General features: G+C 50.9%; 1 protein-coding gene across 2 annotated transcripts in view; it reads left to right on the top strand.

The window, feature by feature from the left end:
• The window catches only part of LOC133357587 (WD repeat-containing protein 44-like), a 51,746-nt gene extending 36,879 nt beyond the window's left edge, over positions 1 to 14,867 (top strand). For both annotated transcript variants that reach the window (XM_061575584.1, XM_061575583.1), the window contains exons 18-20: positions 2,102 to 2,229; positions 2,560 to 2,691; positions 3,371 to 14,867. In XM_061575584.1, the coding sequence (XP_061431568.1) occupies positions 2,102 to 2,229; positions 2,560 to 2,691; positions 3,371 to 3,480 (370 nt within the window). In that variant the 3' untranslated portion in view covers positions 3,481 to 14,867. The remainder of the gene's footprint in view (positions 1 to 2,101; positions 2,230 to 2,559; positions 2,692 to 3,370) is intronic.
• Positions 14,868 to 15,164: the final 297 nt, after the last annotated feature.

Here is a 15,164-nt window from a genome sequence, read left to right as displayed (position 1 = left end):
TAATATTTCTTGCTGTGGTTGTCACACCTGATGATGATTGCTTGTGTTGCAATCGAAACGTCGTGATTTTTTTTTCTCACTTACGTGACTTTACCGAAAGAACCTAAGAATACAAGTCTGACCTGCGCCAAACTTTCGGACCTCTGACAAGTTTACGTTTGCCGCCACCCCTCGGATGAAGGTCTGTAGATTTGGCGATGGTCACATTGAGGCTGAAACTGTTCAAGAATAAAGAGATTTCTTCTTCCCCCCCCCCCCAATGTCGTCCCGATTTTTTCGACTGGCCACTCGAATCTCTCGCAGAGTCATACGGCCCTTCGTGTAAGAGTGCAGCCTCACAGAGTCATACGGCCCTTCGTGTAAGAGTGCAGCCTCACAGAGTCATACGGCCCTTCGTGTAAGAGTGCAGCCTCACAGAGTCACGCAGCCCTTCGTGTAAGAGTGCAGCCTCACAGAGTCACGCAGCCCTTCGTGTAAGAGTGCAGCCTCACAGAGTCACGCAGCCCTTCGTGTAAGAGTGCAGCCTCACAGAGTCACGCAGCCCTTCGTGTAAGAGTGCGGCCCACAGAGTCATACGGCCCTTCGTGTAAGAGTGCAGCCTCACAGAGTCACGCAGCCCTTCGTGTAAGAGTGCAGCCTCACCGAGTCATACGGCCCTTCGTGTAAGAGTGCAGCCTCACCGAGTCATACGGCCCTTCGTGTAAGAGTGCGGCCCACAGAAGCGGATATCGCAGAACTGTTTGCGAGATCCCTTCGGGTGACCTCTAAGAACAGGTCGGCTTGTTAAACGGTCTTATCACGCGAGCGCCGTCTGAAGGCCGGCGCACTTGCGTTTCCCGAGCGCTCGCGCACATCAATGCTGATGTGTTTGAAGCCGCGCTTGAATCTGTCGGAGTATTGTAAATCGAATTTTTTTAAGATGCAATCCAAAAAAGCCAGCAGGTCTTATCTTTTTAGCTACACACTTAAGCTGTGTGTCCCGGGCTGTCCGACACGAGTTGGAAGCCGAGGGGGAATTTTTTTTTGTTAAATTGAACAAGTACCGGGTTCCCCTAGGTGAACTCAGCCTTTAATAAGTATTTGATGCTTCCCATGTAAACATGAATGCTGGGGAGATGCTCCAACGCATTGGTGCACCATGCCGACTTGGCTTTGTGGGGTTGTTTGCCCCAACCTCTCTCCCGATTGCGGACTGCGTGGCGCCACCTGATTTGTGGTGCATCACCAATATCGCAGAGGTGCTCCTGGGAAACCTTCAAGCGGCAGTCTCATCCACACATGGGGGCAGCACGTTGCCACACACCCCGCGAGAGAGACATGCTTTGTCACCAGTTGGTGATTTATTTTAATTGTTGAGCGCATGCATTTGGACAAATTAAGTGGGTTTTTTTTATGTGATGGGGTTTTTTGTGAAGTCGTCGGTTAGGCTAATGCTCAGTTTTATTCACGAGTGGCCAAAACCAGGATTTGAACCCAGGTTCTCAGCATTGCCGGCTCACTGCTCTGTCCGACCTCCTGGTGACCTCACCGCTGACTAAGATGAAGTGTCCACCAACAATACAATACTTGCCCTGGTGGTCCAAAAGGGCTACTCAGGAGTTGAAGCGTCCAGGTGGCGTGGAGGTCACAGCGCTGAGCTAACACGCCTAAGAGCCTGGGTTCACATCCAGGCAGCTGCCTGTGGTTAAACTGGGTTCTCAAGCGCAGTGAGTCGGTCTTCTCACCAGTGAATGTACAAACTAATCGTTGCAATAGATTTGGTTCTGCACTGAACTTGGCTAAATTTCACCTCTTGATAATTAAATTCATCGGTTAGGCTGTCGCATGACAAGCAGTACGCTCGGTGAGAAAGTGCTCCGCCTCTCCCGTGCGTACCAGAGGTCAATTGAAGAGGTCTCAGAGGTGGCTCTGTTATATCCACTTCCGCGTGCCGTTCTCTAATGGAGATGATCGCACTGCTGCTGTGCGAGAGATCCAAATGGATATTGCATCTCATCACTTGCATATCGAACAATTGGGATGCACTTGGAGACGATAATCATTAAGATTTAGCATGAGATGTGTTGTGTGTGTGCGCTTGCGTGCGTTTTTTCTTTCTCAGTCACAACTTTCAGCACATGGTGTCTGGATCCGAGGACCGCTACGTGTACCTGTGGAAGACCTACCATGACGTCAACCGCTTCTCCTCCGTCCGCAGGGACCGCAACGATTACTGGGAGGGCTTCAAGGGTGAGGATTGCAATCGGGTCGGGGGAAAAGGGCAGCGATTTCGATCCACGGCCACGGCTAATGACCGCGGCGAGTGATCTCTGAACCAGTCCTGCGTGCGCGTACCCCCTTCACCACCGCGTATTGATGATCGCGGTGAAGTATAGTAACCCCCTGTGACCAACACGACCTTCATTTAGCGGTGGATTGACAAAGGGCCGTGAATGGCACACGTGCCGCACTTTCTGCTCTCGGCGCATGGAACACCCGCGTGTCCCCTAGCGTCCACGTTTGTCTCTGCGTCCCCGTGTCTCCCCGTGCGTTCACCCCCCCCCCCCCCCCCCCCCGCAGCTCACAACGCAGTCGTGACGTCGGCGATCTTCTCGCCCCATCCTGCGCTCATCACCGGCTCGGACGTTCCGACGGTCGAGGAGGTGGTACCCAGTGAGGGCGGTGAGGGATCCACGGAGACCGGCACGGCCGGTACGCGCCACGCTGGCAGCCCCCCGTGTCGCCCCTGTGCCACCGCCGCTCGCTTTATCGCTCGTTCGCTCACTGGGCATGCATCCACTCGTGTCTTGTCTCATCCCGCACCGTGTTCAACCGCCACACTGCAGGTCACGATAACTCGCCCGCACATGCACACACCCGCTGATATACTCAATCGCACACACTCACCACTTACTCACCACCCACTCACTCACCACTCACTCACCACACATTCACCACTCACTCACCACTCACTCACTCACCATCCACCCACCCACCCACTCGTACTGAAACGCAAACTAGTTTGTCGAACACCACCACTGCCATAACATCCACACTACTAACATTTATGTGGCCAGTATATCCACATTCCCACAAGGGACGGGTTACTCTACACCACTACACATGCCACCACATTTGATTCAACCAGTCAGTATGCCTAACACCCCACCACCACGCACATAACCAGAATGTCCACCAAATTATTACAGATCCCACGTGTCTCCCTTTGTTCCTACATGTATCTCCACGTGTGTCCCCACGTGTGTCCCCACGTGTGTCCCCACGTGTGTGTCCCCACGTGCGTCCCCTCATGTCTCCGTTTTTCCCAGTGGTTCCCCATGCATCCTCACACGGCGCTGAAAGTTGCCCGTTGCCCCCCCCCCCCCCCCAGGTTCTGCCCGGTCAGAAGAGCACGGCGAGGTGTTGGTGACGGCAGATTTCACCGGCGCTATTAAGGTGTTTCACAACCGCACGCGCCGCACAGAACCGGCCGTGCCATGAGCATCGCCAGCACGGCAGCCCTCCTTCCTCTCCGTCTATGTCCCTGTCCGTGTCTCTGTCCGTGTCTCTGTCCAACTCTCACTTGGCGACAGCCACAACCTTGGCCCCTCTATCTTCCAACAGCCACGCTCGGGTTGCAATCTCTTAAAGGTACAATAAGACCATGACACACCATGGTTATGAAGAATATCTCACAATAGCAGAGAGAGGGGAGAATTTAATGTAAATGCATTGCCTTGGGTGGTGAATTATTATTATTTTTACGCAGCTGACAAAATCCGGGATTTTTTACGTCCTGGCGAGACCGACAGATTTTTCCCGTGACACAGTTTTGCCGCTTCCACGACAAGAGCACGATTCTGGGAAAACTGGGGACGGGGACAACCCGAGCTCACTCGGCCACAGAATGCGCTCCGCGATGTTGTGATCCTGCCGAGTGCCGTGGTGGTCGGAGCGCAGGGTAGCTCGCAAGCCCCCTGAGCAACGTTGAGTCTTGCCGAACTTAAAGGGATTATTCATCATCATCATTGCTTTCCAAATCCCCGCAGAGAGGGGGAGGTGGGGCATGCATCGCTGTTGATTCTCGAGGTAGAACGGTGAATTGTTGATGAACTAATTCGTTTTTGAAAATTGAAGTAGAGGTGCTGTCAGATACTTGGCACAAGTACACTTATGGGCACTACAGAGGCAGAAAATTCCAGCCTCAGAATTTATTTGAGCTTCTCTTGATTTCAGTTGCGGTGGGAATGTGTGCCGCTTGTGGTTGGGGAAGTGGCGAGATGTTGACTACCTCGCCTGGTCTGCAGGAGGTCGTGGGTGCGATCCCGACCCTGACGCCTGCTGTATATTTGGAGTTTCCATGTCTTTCTTACCGTGATCGTGTTGATTTTTCTCCGGGTCCTCCGGTTTTTCACTCCACATTTATAAACATGCATTTCGAGTATTTGGCTGCTATAAATTTGCATATGATAAGCCACTTTATTGGCCTATCATTTGTGGCTATGTCACTTCTGAAAAAGAGCTATACAGCTCGGTGAGCCTTACCTGGTCAAATAAAAATTGTTTATAGTTTAGTTTAAACGTGAACTCGTTGCATTTCAACGCACGTACGAATTTAGAAACACAGATTCTTACGCACGCCATTGGATGCGTGTATTGTTCGCTGAACCGATGCATCGTCTCGTCTCCCCCGTCTCTCTCCCACCTCCCCCCATCGCCCGTGGGGCTACATTAAAGTGTCAATGCTCGGAGACGGGGCTTTCATTGACGGTTGCGCATCCACCAGCCACTGCTTCGCTATCTGGCACAGCGTGCACGGACCAGGATTTAAATTGACGCCTCCCGATGTCCGTGTAATGCTCCTCCTCTGCCGCATGCGGGCGTCAAAATTGGGCCAAGTCGCGGGATGCGACAGCGGTTCGTCATACGACGCACAGCGAACTGCCCGTCGGTCCGCTGTGAGTATTACGCAGCGGTCGCTTAGTATACCTTAGACCAGGGGTCGGCAACCAAAATAACAAGAAGAGCCATTTCTTTCCAATTCGGTACAAAATTCAGTATTTCAAGAGCCGCAATGCATCTGAGTACATACTGTACATACGTACTCATCGTCAAGAAGCAGCCCGTAAAGAGCCGCATGCGGCTCCGGAGCCGTAGGTTGCCGACCCCTGCCTTAGACCATGTCCCGATCATAGCGTATGGTTCTATTACCCTGCTAAATGCTGCTGATGATGTTGTTGAATAATCCCTTCATATGCGTGCGTGTTTTAAGTGTGTGTGTCTTGGTGTTAAAAAAATTCTCCAAAGTTTAGACACATTTGCAACTGCAAAATCGCCAAGAGCAAATTCTGGAGTGCCCTCGAACAGACAAATGAAATTCCCTCGCTGCACACAAAAGGCATCGGGCGCACAAAGGACTGTGAGATTACGCAGCCAATTATGTGTGGGTATCGGGCGCCCATTTGTGGTCACGACATTTCTTGCGGGCCAGGATGGTGGCTCATACATTGCCAAAAGATGTGGTTTGGCTGAGCGAGTCAACCTCGCGTATCGTTGGCTGCGGGGATCTACAAACCCGTGTGGAGCTTTTTATGCCTTTTGCGTGCATCTCAAAGTTTCGCCGCGTTTCATGAGAGGCTACACCGTATTTAGTATTATGCGGCACGTGATGTGCTACTCGCGATGTCCGGATGTACGACGTCTTTGCTACAGACTCGAAAGAAAACTGCAGAGTTGTATTTCCGAGGCGTTACTTCCCCTTTATGTGGATGGATTGGGTTGAGCCTCAAACATGTTTAGCCTACAACACGTTTAAAACGAAAGGGAGGCGACGTAACGATATGTGCGGGTGTTCACGTGCGGGGGCACCCGCGCGCGGGTCTTAACGTGCGAGAGAAAATTGACGTGGCTTGACGTGACCGAAGCATTTTAATCCTGGGACGATTCGCAATCGTGCTTTGCAAGCGAAGTGCGGGAAAGCAAGCCGTCACCGTCTGTTTTGAGTTTCACGAGCGGTGGGGGGTGAATCTGGGAGCAGTTGTTATTTTAAAATTTCTTCCCTTATCTGGAAATTCGGCTGCGTTTCGGAGGCACTTTGCGATCAGCGATTCTGCGATCGATGGAAAGGTACACTTGGTTGCAGATGATTTTTGTTGGAGGGTGCGATATGATTTTGATTTGGGCTAGCAGCTAGTTGTTTTTCTGCAAGCGCGTCTGAGGTTTTCATTCCATCATCCCTCACTTCGCGCTGCAATCTACGCGTGCGTTCACTGCATCACGTTACAGTAATCGGTCTGCCCAATTACTGGCCTGAAATCCCGTATGATCACTGTTTTCAGCGGGTTATCGGATTACTTTTCTTAGCACGTAACTGCTGAATGCTTTGTACAAATAACTTTCATTTTGTTAATTTATATTTTAATGATTTCAATCACTTTGTTAAAGGAGGGGTAAGTGTTTGTGACAGCAGCTGGCGTTGATGCGAGGGCGGAAGCAGCCAATTCACGCAGAGTACACTCCCCGAATAAAGTCATCGTAAAAGCAGTTGGATTACATTCCTTTGGAAACGCCAGATGCAGGCCGGATTACGTGAGGTGGCTGTTAGATGGGAGTACGGGAAGTGGGTTACTGACCTATCTGTGTTGGTAAATTTTCTTTTGTAATATCTCGTTTGTACCTGAGAATTCTCTGGGTACTCTGGTCTTTCCCATTGCATGAGGAATCAGTCGAATATCGTCAATTTCAAGACTGGTGATACTGGATTCTGGAAAATCCTGGAGGCTGTGCTGGGTAAATTAATGACCCAACTATGTTTTAGCCGCTTAATCCTCCCGTTTTCTCATCGTTAAACACCTAATCGTTGCTTTTCAAACGCTTTCGTTCAACGCGTGCCGCCTTCAAACACGCAATCTCAACAAACCTTCTAAGTTGTGAATATTTTTCTCTGCGTTGTATTAAACGTGTCTTTATTTTATTTTGGTATTGCTTTTCTGAGATAATAATTGCCGTTTCCCGTGTCGTATGAAATCTGCCGTGTCCCCTACTCTGAATTGTGCGCTTCTACCAGACTTTTGCGCGTCCTTTACCGTGTGCCCGGGGGCTGTGTGGATACGTCGGCGTAACGTGCACCGAATGGCAACAGCAGAGCAACGTGTGATTTGGTTCGAAAGGCATCAGCCTCGCAACATTTGACGTCTTGTATTTTTGTACAATGTTTTTCTCGCCGACCGCAATATTTTACTCGATTTGTCGTCGCCGACTGAGAGAAACACGGGTTGGTCTTCGCTTCCTTCCTTCTGCCTGGTCTCGCACAGCTTGCTGCATGGCCAACACCCGACTGCCACGGTCTAGTCTCCCACCGAACAACGGAGTCAAGCCCTTGACAATAATATCCGTGGCATCCACAGACAGATACCATTGGCCCTTACACGAGAGGGGGCATCGTTACAGGACGTTGGGTAGGAACCTACCGGTCTCTTTCCCATTCAAACTTAATACATTTGCCGATTATAGAAAACGTAACTATCAAATCAAGATGCCTCCTCCTCTGCCGGATTACTATTTGAACATTTGGCATGGGGGAAGTGGCCTCGTGTCTCGGGCCTTTTCATAATGTGGCCGTGGCGGAGGTGCTGAGTTGGCAGCTCTGAGATCCTGGGTTCGAAGTCATCTCGCAATGACGACACGGGGTTCTCTCTCTCTGGCACGCGTCCGTGTTACTCAGCCCGCTCAACGGTGACCGCTTTACCCGATCCAACATTCCAGTTCCGAGGGGCACTCATCGCTCCCGTTTGCAACGCCGCGATCAGCGTTCTTCAGAGACCTAATGAGCTGTGGCCAGCTGGATGGGGCTTTGCCGGATAAATGAATAGCGTAGTTTAGTTTAGTAGATAATTCACTGCAGGGGTGGAGTGGTGGCCCAGTGGTGAGCGCACACCGTGCTATGAACCCGACAAGCCGAGTTCGATTTCCAGCCACGGCTGACATCCGTGGCGAGTGATATCAGAACCGGTCCTGCCCATCCCAACCAACCCGCACTACTAACCAGTGTGGTGAAGTATTGTTAAATAAAAAATAAAATGTAAATCCTGTGACTGACATGGTGTGGTGGTGGGGGGGGGAGGTCTTAATCCATTGGTGGATTGGGAATGGCTGGAATCTATTTATTATTCTTCTCTTTTACGTGTCCGAGAAGGTGGAGGCATCGCGTGAGACGGCGCTGTGTCCGGGGGGCCAGGGCCCCGTGCCGCGGGGGGCCGTCGCTGCGACGGCCCCCCTGAGCGTTGTTGCGGTGGAGGCCGCCGCCTTGTCCCAGAACCTGCGTGGCGACGCTGCAGCGTCGTTTTAAACGTAAAAAAATAAAATAAAATAACAACGCGTGCGGAAGTGTTTTACCTAAAAAAAAAACATCGAATTCGATTTTTTTCCGCTGCCTCCCGCCGATGATTAAAAAAGACGCGGGTGGCCGCTTTAAAGTGGGAGCAGCTATAGGGTTATCCACTCGTGAAGGCAAAGGTCCGCTGGCCTGCGTGACTCACGCCGCTGCTGGCGGAAGAGCCTCCGCTAAGGGGGGGGAGTGCCATGGAGCGAGTCCCCGCTCGAGCGTGTTTTTGGCCTCCTCTTCCACGCTGGTTCGACGTCACGGGGAGCGGAGGGAGTCCCACCAACACTTAACGTCTGGGATAGATTACATTCAGTTGTGAGTCCTTAAGAGGGAGCCTTCTCGTGCACACACAAAAACTACAACCCCTTCACCAATCTTCGCGAAACCTAACGGAATCCAGATTCGTAACGTTATGCCGTGTGTCGGTGCGATTACATCTGCATGCACTCCTATCTGCACGCAGTCGATGACAACCTCCTAACGGCAGGAATCGGGCTCCCTTTAAAGACTGGCTTTGCCGGCTTGTTCTAATTCTCGCCACAAAGGAGAAAGATAATGGATTTGGCCCCTAAGTTCATTGTGAAACTGTCTTGATAAGGCCGGCACGGGAGTACTTTCTCTGTGCGCGCCCTAAATGGGTTTCCTAATGCATTTTGAGCTGCATTTAGCCAGTGACACGGCAACTATTTACCCCATTGAAATGTAAAAGTCATCGATGATTGTATTTTTTTGGAAATCACGCTCGCTCCCATTCTCGTACACACACGCGCAATGCTTGCACACACGTCTATACAGACCACATGCATAGGTGCACACACGACTCTTTTTGTCAATCCGCTGCTAGATGAGGGCCTCCCCGCGCCGTGCGGGGTCGTGCTTGGTGGAGTTGGGGGGGGGAGCATAGACGTGGTAGAGTACAAGGTGGAGTGTTGAGGCCTGAAGCAGGCCCGGCTGCCTCTTTCTGCTCGGTGCTGATGTTTGTCTGTTCGTGAGAGTATGGCGACCGCTTCAGACAATCTCCACTCGAGTTGCCGTGGCTGGGAATCAAACAGAGGTCGCAGGGTTTGGTCTGTGCCCTAACCGCAGCGCCACCGCTCCTCGCACGCAAACAGATGAATAAACACGTACCACACACATGCTCCATACAAAGATAAAGCTAAAGCCCCCCCTTCCCCATATAGACTTAACAGACCGTTGAGACAAGTGCTGTTAGCGAGCTTCTACGAAGGCCGGCATGGCATACGAGGGGGTTGGTGGTCGGCACGGCACCCAGCCGCCTTTGTCTCCCTCGTGGCGATATTTACTCCTCACCAGGTGGTTGAGTGGACCTAGGGGAGGCCCAGGACCGGTTCGGATAATCGTCACCGGTGTTCGCCGTGAGCGGAAATCGAACGCAGGTCGACGGGTTTTGTAGCACAGCGCGCTAACTGCTACTCCACTCCCGCTGCACACGTACGCTCATGGATAGACACGGGTAGACGTGTCCACACACATACGCACATGTGCAGTCAAGCACAATTCACATACACTGCGAGTGTGAATAGAAAATTGTATGTAAAGGGAAACAAAATTGTGATGCGATGGCAAATAAATGTGTGTGCAGATTTTGGCGAGAGATGATTGTCCACAATGCACGTGGCATTCAATTTAAAAATCGCACCGACCCATCGTAAATTGTGACATTCAGCTTCATTATCGTACCCGTAATAGCACAACCGGTATTTCACCATTATTTATTCGCGCCTGCAGATACAGCAGTAGCTGCTGGCATTTTAAATGCATGGCCTAAGTTTGCAAGGAATTGAACCTGCAACTTTTATTACAATAGAAAATTATAGCTGACCCCAGGTCTGTGTTGCTATAAGAGAGAAACAGCTCTTGTCACCCTGCACATAAATAAGGGATTAATCAATGCGATCCGCCGACTTCAATTTAACCCGATTATCTGAGTGGGGGGGGGGGGGGGGGGGTGGGTCCCCTACTGAATGGCGCTGAGATTTTGAGGTGTGGAGCCAAATATGCCTGGCGCAGGACCCTCCTCTGGCTCGATCAGAGGCTCGTGAATGAGCGCGCGGTATTCCTGGGTTCAGGCCGTACCGATGGACGGTGATAATGGTGAAAATGCAATTTTATTTGTTGTTAATCAACAATTTGGTGAATGCTATTTTGTTGGTGGTTTTTCTATGTTCGAGACAGGTCTCATGTCATGCTTGTGCTCAAATCTTTGCAGCCTTATGTTGAGATTTTTATATCTATGTTTAAAAATACATCGGCTTAATTTTCCACCAAACGGTGTCCCGGTTGTGCTGTTAACGGCACAACGAGCGAAGCTTATTAAAACTCCCAAGTAGCCCAGTGATCCTGGTGAGAGATCAATCTTACAATGGCTTGTGGACTGGACTTTCCTCCGACGTGCGTTCTTCTTCCAAGTCCCGTCGCGTACCTGCGCTTTATTCGTCGGAGTGCATTCAGATTTGTGTTATTTATGCAGTCGTCAGTGACGGAGCCGAGGCGTGAAAACTCCGCGCGCGCAGAAGAGCCGTGTCTAATCGCGCGGCGGGCGTTTTGTGTTAAAACGAGTCGCCGATGACGTGTCCAGCGACGCGCTAAGTCATTCCACGTTTTTATTTAAAGTTGCCGAATTCTGTTACGGACTAAAGTGTGTTTCGCACCGTTGGGTTACAACGTGCGTCAGCTTTTGTACGGCGGCTGAGATTCGCAAAGTGTGAGCCATTCCTTTCTGCTTCCCGAGCTAAACCCGTTGTAAATACGGAGAGTTCTACGCAACCTTTGTTGGGAGTGATGCCGGGACTAAAATACTTGGAATCAACTGTTGACGCGGATGGTTTTTTTTTTACGAAACGACTTTATTGTGTTTGTGTATCCGCCCTTTGTGTCGCTTAACTCGGAAAGAGTTCTCGTTAGGCATCTGTAAACACACTGTCGGTGATGGGAAGAGTCTGTGAACTGGTGTTGAAAGCGATGACAAAGAAATCACTCTCCTTCGCATGTTTATGTCTCTCCACATCAAGTAAAAGTGTTTCTTCCTTCGATTTGGGATCCCATAGCTTCAAGAGAGGAGCCGTGCTTATGAGATTGGCAGTTCACTAATATTGACTCGAGCAGCAGGTCTGACCGCTGACGCTGAGTGTCAAAACCGGCCAAGGGTTTGCTCGTCTTGAAACAATGCCGCTTTGAAGGCGTGTACACTCCCAGAAGGCCGTCCCGGCCGATGGCATGTGTAAGGAATACTTTTATATATTTTTTGTACGTGTGGAGAGACGGATCATCCGCTTTTTTATTTTGAAAGCGACGAGTGGCCGTGAACGAAGCTGCGTTGATTTCTCCGTACGGTCTCTGTGAAGCGAAATGACATTGGTCCATCATTGCCATCGTCGCACCAAGGCTATTGCTACTCGGCCTGCCGACATCGCCCGCTGCACCATCGCCACTCGCCGATCACTCTCCCCGAAAGTGATTTGTGAATTGGCAGCATGTGGGACGTGCTGGGAGCCAGGCATGCTGAACGTGGGGGGGGGGGTTTCTCCAGATTGTTAAGATTTTTCTGCATTTTTCAGTTGACTCGCAAACACGGGGTGTTTTCAACCCATTGTGAAAATGCACTTCAGCGTCAAATTTGGCAAAGTGTTGCATTTTTGCGCCATGCTTCCGCTGGGTGCTGAAGCACCCTGCTAGTGATGTCGTGAAGCGGACTTTTCCATCGGCCCTTGTGTGAGCACAGCCTTAATCCATTCCCTTTGCCAATCCACAGCTGGATGATTAAGCTTCCCCCCCATCCCCCACCCATACTGTTTCAGTCCTGAGATTGTTTCACCGCACCACCCAAGGGCAGTTTTGGTTAGCGCGGTTGTTAGCGTGGTGGTTAGAGCGGTGGTTAGCGCGGTGGTTAGCGTGTGCACCGCCGCTCTGCACCACACGTCATCAGTTCCACTACAGGTCACAGGTCACAGCTCACAGGTCACAGCTCACAGGTCACAGGTCACAGCTCTCACAGCTTTCACAGCTCTCACAGCTCTCACAGCTCTCACAGCTCACATTCATGGTGAGTGATATCTGAACCGGTCCTGCCCCCCCCCCCTCCACCTTCACCAAACTGCACTACTGACCTGCCTGGTGACGTATGGCCTAACAACCATCGCCGACGTAGCGTGGGGCAGGCCGCCTTCCAGAAGTAATTTTTTATCATTATTTTGAATTCATGCCATGCACAACCAGTTTACATTTTCACGTGAATTCTGCTGTCTTCAATGCTTGCTTGGCGTTTCAAGCGACCAACTCACGGCCAACTTGTCATTGAGACTCGCAGTGGAATCGGCATTTGGTAAGTTTTCCTACGAGCTGGAAAACCTGGTCGATTTCAGATGGAGCTAATGAAGAATTGCACCCAGGTACAAGACGTTCATAGGTGTGGGGGGGGGGGGGGGTTGGTGGGTCACGAATAGATAGTCACGTCCTGCAAAGTTCCCAAACCACTGGGCTGCGAGATGGCCAGGATGTGGCAGTACAGCAAGTGGGTGCTTGACTCGTATATGCACTCCGTTCATTGATATCTCCTCCTATGATCCAGGTTCTTCCCACTTGCAAAGCACTCGACAACAACAACAACGGAATTGACCAAAAGCACCAATGCAAGACCCTCTTGAAAGTGGTTCTGGATTCGGTGAGGCTCCCCTGCATGAAGGACAATTTTATTAACAATTGACATTGCATTTAATAAAATTGCTTTCAACATTATTTGAATACGTATCTATATATGTAAACACATAGATCCGTCAGCACAAGAATATTGGCACGTACCCTTCAGCACGTGAGCGGTCACTGTTGCACATTCGGTCGTGGGACTTCGACGTCAACTCCAGCTGGTTCGGCAAAGTTGTGCGTGCGGTAAACTGATGTGTATGAGAGAGTGGTTTGGCACTGGATTCACCATCGTCGTCGTCGTCATCATCGTTGTGTTTCATTCATCCTGTTATCTCCATTCGATAATTCGCGATCGTCACATTTTTTTTGTTCGTTAGGTTATCATCGTCTAGTCAAATTTTTATCGCATTTCATCACCGGCAAAGTAGCATCACGTTTCATCTCATCTTCAGCCACGGCCCGTCCAACTGCTGGATGAAGGCCTCTCCAAACCACCGCGTATCACTTAATTGTTAAAGTCGTATTTATAGCCATGTTTATTGTCGTCGCGTTTATTGAAATCATGTTGCTATTGTTATTTATCCCTGTTATCACCACAGTAAATCACTTTTTTTGCCCTAAATCACAACTCCATTGATCTCATGATTTTCATTACATGGTTGCAATCACGTCATCATGAAACATCATCGGTCACCACAATCACCATTATCATCACTCTTAGAACGGCAATTCAACTGGAGTCGCTGCCACCCGTGGCCCATTTGAGCACATGGGACGCGATGCTCATGGGGCCATGGAGACTGCATATTTGTGCTGTTCAACCGCCGCAGAACTTCCCATACACACGCGTGGTGGTGCTTGTGTGTAAACGTACAGCCCTTCAGTCGGTCTACTGCTGAATGAGGGGCAATCCCCATTGCGGGCAGCTCGCCGTGCAGAGTTACTACTTCACCCTGCTTCACCGTGCTGCTCTGTGCGGGTTTGCCGTTGATGGCGGAGGGTGGGGGGGGCCGTGAGCATCCACGTCGAGAGTCACAGCTCGGCAATTAACAGGTCGGCAATTAACAGCTCGGGTTTTGCTGCACCAGCACCCTCCTGGCAACGGAGCCCCGCAGCCGCCCGGAGCAACCGGTGGTGGCCCCGCCGTGGTGGCAGTCTCCCAGCCCAGCCCAGCCCAGCGCTGGTTCGGGCCTCTTCCCTCTTGCTTAGGCTCCCGAGATCTGAAGAGGTGGCGGCGGGGGGGGGGAGCATTCCGGCCGATCGGGTCACGGTGTACGTGAATGTTGTGTATATATTCTGTAAATGACTGCTGATAGGCACCTTAAGAAGAGCGTTTCGTGGTTATTTGCGTAAAGCAAACGACGCGCATGTGCGTGCTTGCACGTTCTTGCCAGAGTGAGTGCACGGCAGCCTGGTTGCTTGGGAGTATGCATTGGTATGAGCACTTTGGCTGTGGTGGTGGTGGTGGGGAAACGCAGCCATGTGTGAGCGGTGTGCATTGGATTTGGTTTCATTTGGTTTGCGACAAATGTTCTCCAAAATTGTCGCCCAGCGGCGGTGTGGCTATCGAGAGTGCAGGCGGTGCAACTGCGTCCTGCGCCCCACCGACTGGAGGGGCGCTGATGCCGGGAACCGACCCCCGCTTAGTTTCCTGTACCATGGCCGATGCCGTCTGTGCCGCCACCGATGGCTGTGTTTGGGGTTATTGTGTTACATCGATGCGATTCGGTACTAAAGCTTCGTTCATATGGGGGATTTCTTTCTGCTTAACATGTTCTGATGGGCGGCGACTCTGCGTGCAACTGATGTTCAGTGTCTCCTTGTGGTATTTGTTTATTAAACGAGGGGGAAAAAACCCGACTGGTTTGAATATTTCCTCCGTTGTCAACAGAAGGCTGTGGCTTGTTTAAAATATATATATATCTATATACACACCCCCAATTTCATCTCAAGTGTGCTATCAGCATCCCGTCACGAGAATAAGAATCCATTCATATTTATCAGAGTGGTGTGGCTCTTCGTGTTTCAAGAACGGCCCCACGGATGCGGGTATCAGAGAGCTACCTCTGAGATCCCTGCAAGTGACCTCACCCTCAGTCACGTGAGTCGACGGATTCAGCGCCGGTCGCCAATGACTGCA

Source organism: Lethenteron reissneri, chromosome 58 (assembly GCF_015708825.2).
Source record: "Lethenteron reissneri isolate LAM-NWPU_2019-01 chromosome 58, ASM1570882v1, whole genome shotgun sequence".
In the NCBI taxonomy this organism is placed as follows: Eukaryota; Metazoa; Chordata; class Hyperoartia; order Petromyzontiformes; family Petromyzontidae; genus Lethenteron; species Lethenteron reissneri.
This window is presented reverse-complemented; position numbering and strand designations above follow the sequence as displayed.